Source organism: Salvia splendens, chromosome 9 (assembly GCF_004379255.2).
Source record: "Salvia splendens isolate huo1 chromosome 9, SspV2, whole genome shotgun sequence".
Lineage (NCBI taxonomy): Eukaryota > Viridiplantae > Streptophyta > Magnoliopsida > Lamiales > Lamiaceae > Salvia > Salvia splendens.
In genome coordinates, this window is record NC_056040.1 from 11,608,576 (window position 1) to 11,609,968 (window position 1,393).

The window sequence follows — 1,393 nt, forward strand, 5'->3', positions numbered from 1 at the left end:
GTTTTATGTTTCAATCAATTTAAAATAAAATATATATGATTTAGGGTTTATGTTTATGAATTGGCAGCAATTCAAAATCTTTCTCAATTCCCGTCGATTTTTCACTTCTTCCTTCTCCATTGCGAATGTAACTGGTCGCAATTCCCGTCGATCTACAATCCCATCGGGTTTCCTCCATAGGTAGGGTTCAAGCTTGTCCTACATTTGCAATTCCCGTCGCGATTCCTCCCGATTTCTCCTTCAATCAAATACGAGGTTAGATTTAATCAAACCAATGAATTTCTCCTCCCGATTTCTCCTTCCATTTCATCATCGGTCTCCTCATCACTTGATGGTATATAACTCCCATCACTTTCACTGTCATACCCTCCATCTCCCAACACATTCTTCTCACCCACATTCTGATCAGTACTTGTACTCACACCATGGCTCACATTCTTACCCGCAGAACCACTCATATTCTCATCCACAGAATCACTGAAACTCTTACTCCCATCTTCACTTACAATCTTACTAAATGTTTCAATCCCATGCGTCTCTGTAGACTTAACCACCACCCTCTCAGCTTCACCACCCATGCACATACTCCTATCAACAACATAAATACTACACATTCTGTTAAAACTCACACTTAGAGTACTAGACAACATCTCCATCACCTCCTTATCACTTTTAATATCCACGTGGGTAGCTGTTACAGGATTCACAAAAGTAAGTCTACTCCATGTCTCAATCCCTATTTTATTCAATTCCTCGATTAAATCGAAATACCCAAATCTGTCTGGGTCTAAACCACTTGCCTTTGTCCTTCCACCACCAATATATTTCTGAAATTTACCATTAGGAATGAAATGACCCCCATGATGAATAGAGAGGCCAAATATATTGTCCCTGAAAAAATTCCAGTTTGCCGTCGATTAATAATCAATCCAAATAACTTAAATAATCAATCCAAATAACTTAATAATCAATCCAAATAACTTAAATAATCAATCCAATCTGCCGTCGATTAATAGAGAGGCGAAATAGAATTGACGTCGACATTTGCAGCGTGAATCAATTAGGGGAAGCCAAATTAATAATCGACATTTAGAATTGACGTCACCAATCCAACGTGAATCAAATAGAATAGAGAGGCCAAATAGAATTGATGTCACCAATCCAAGGTGAATCAATTAATAATCGACATTTGCCGTCGAATGTTCACTGGAGACATTTAGGGTTTTTTCGAATTCATGAAAAGTCGATATGTAGAAGAATAACTTACGCAGTCGGCGGCGCCATCGGATGCAGTGGTGGTCACCATCATTCTCGCCGTCACGCTAGTCGTCACTTTCGCCGAATGGGAAGGTGATGTTGAGAAGAAGAGAATTTGCGTTTTTTTAGAGAGTGA

The 1,393-nt window shown here is 39.1% G+C and overlaps 1 protein-coding gene across 1 annotated transcript; it reads right to left on the bottom strand.

Moving 5' to 3' along the window:
- LOC121747495 lies at positions 1 to 1,393 on the bottom strand. The gene is made up of 2 exons (XM_042141541.1): positions 1,268 to 1,393; positions 1 to 891 (listed from the first exon to the last, which is right to left on the bottom strand). The coding sequence occupies exons 1-2, from the start codon at positions 1,282 to 1,284 to the stop codon at positions 267 to 269; spliced, it is 642 nt and encodes a 213-aa protein (XP_041997475.1). The 5' UTR covers positions 1,285 to 1,393; the 3' UTR covers positions 1 to 266.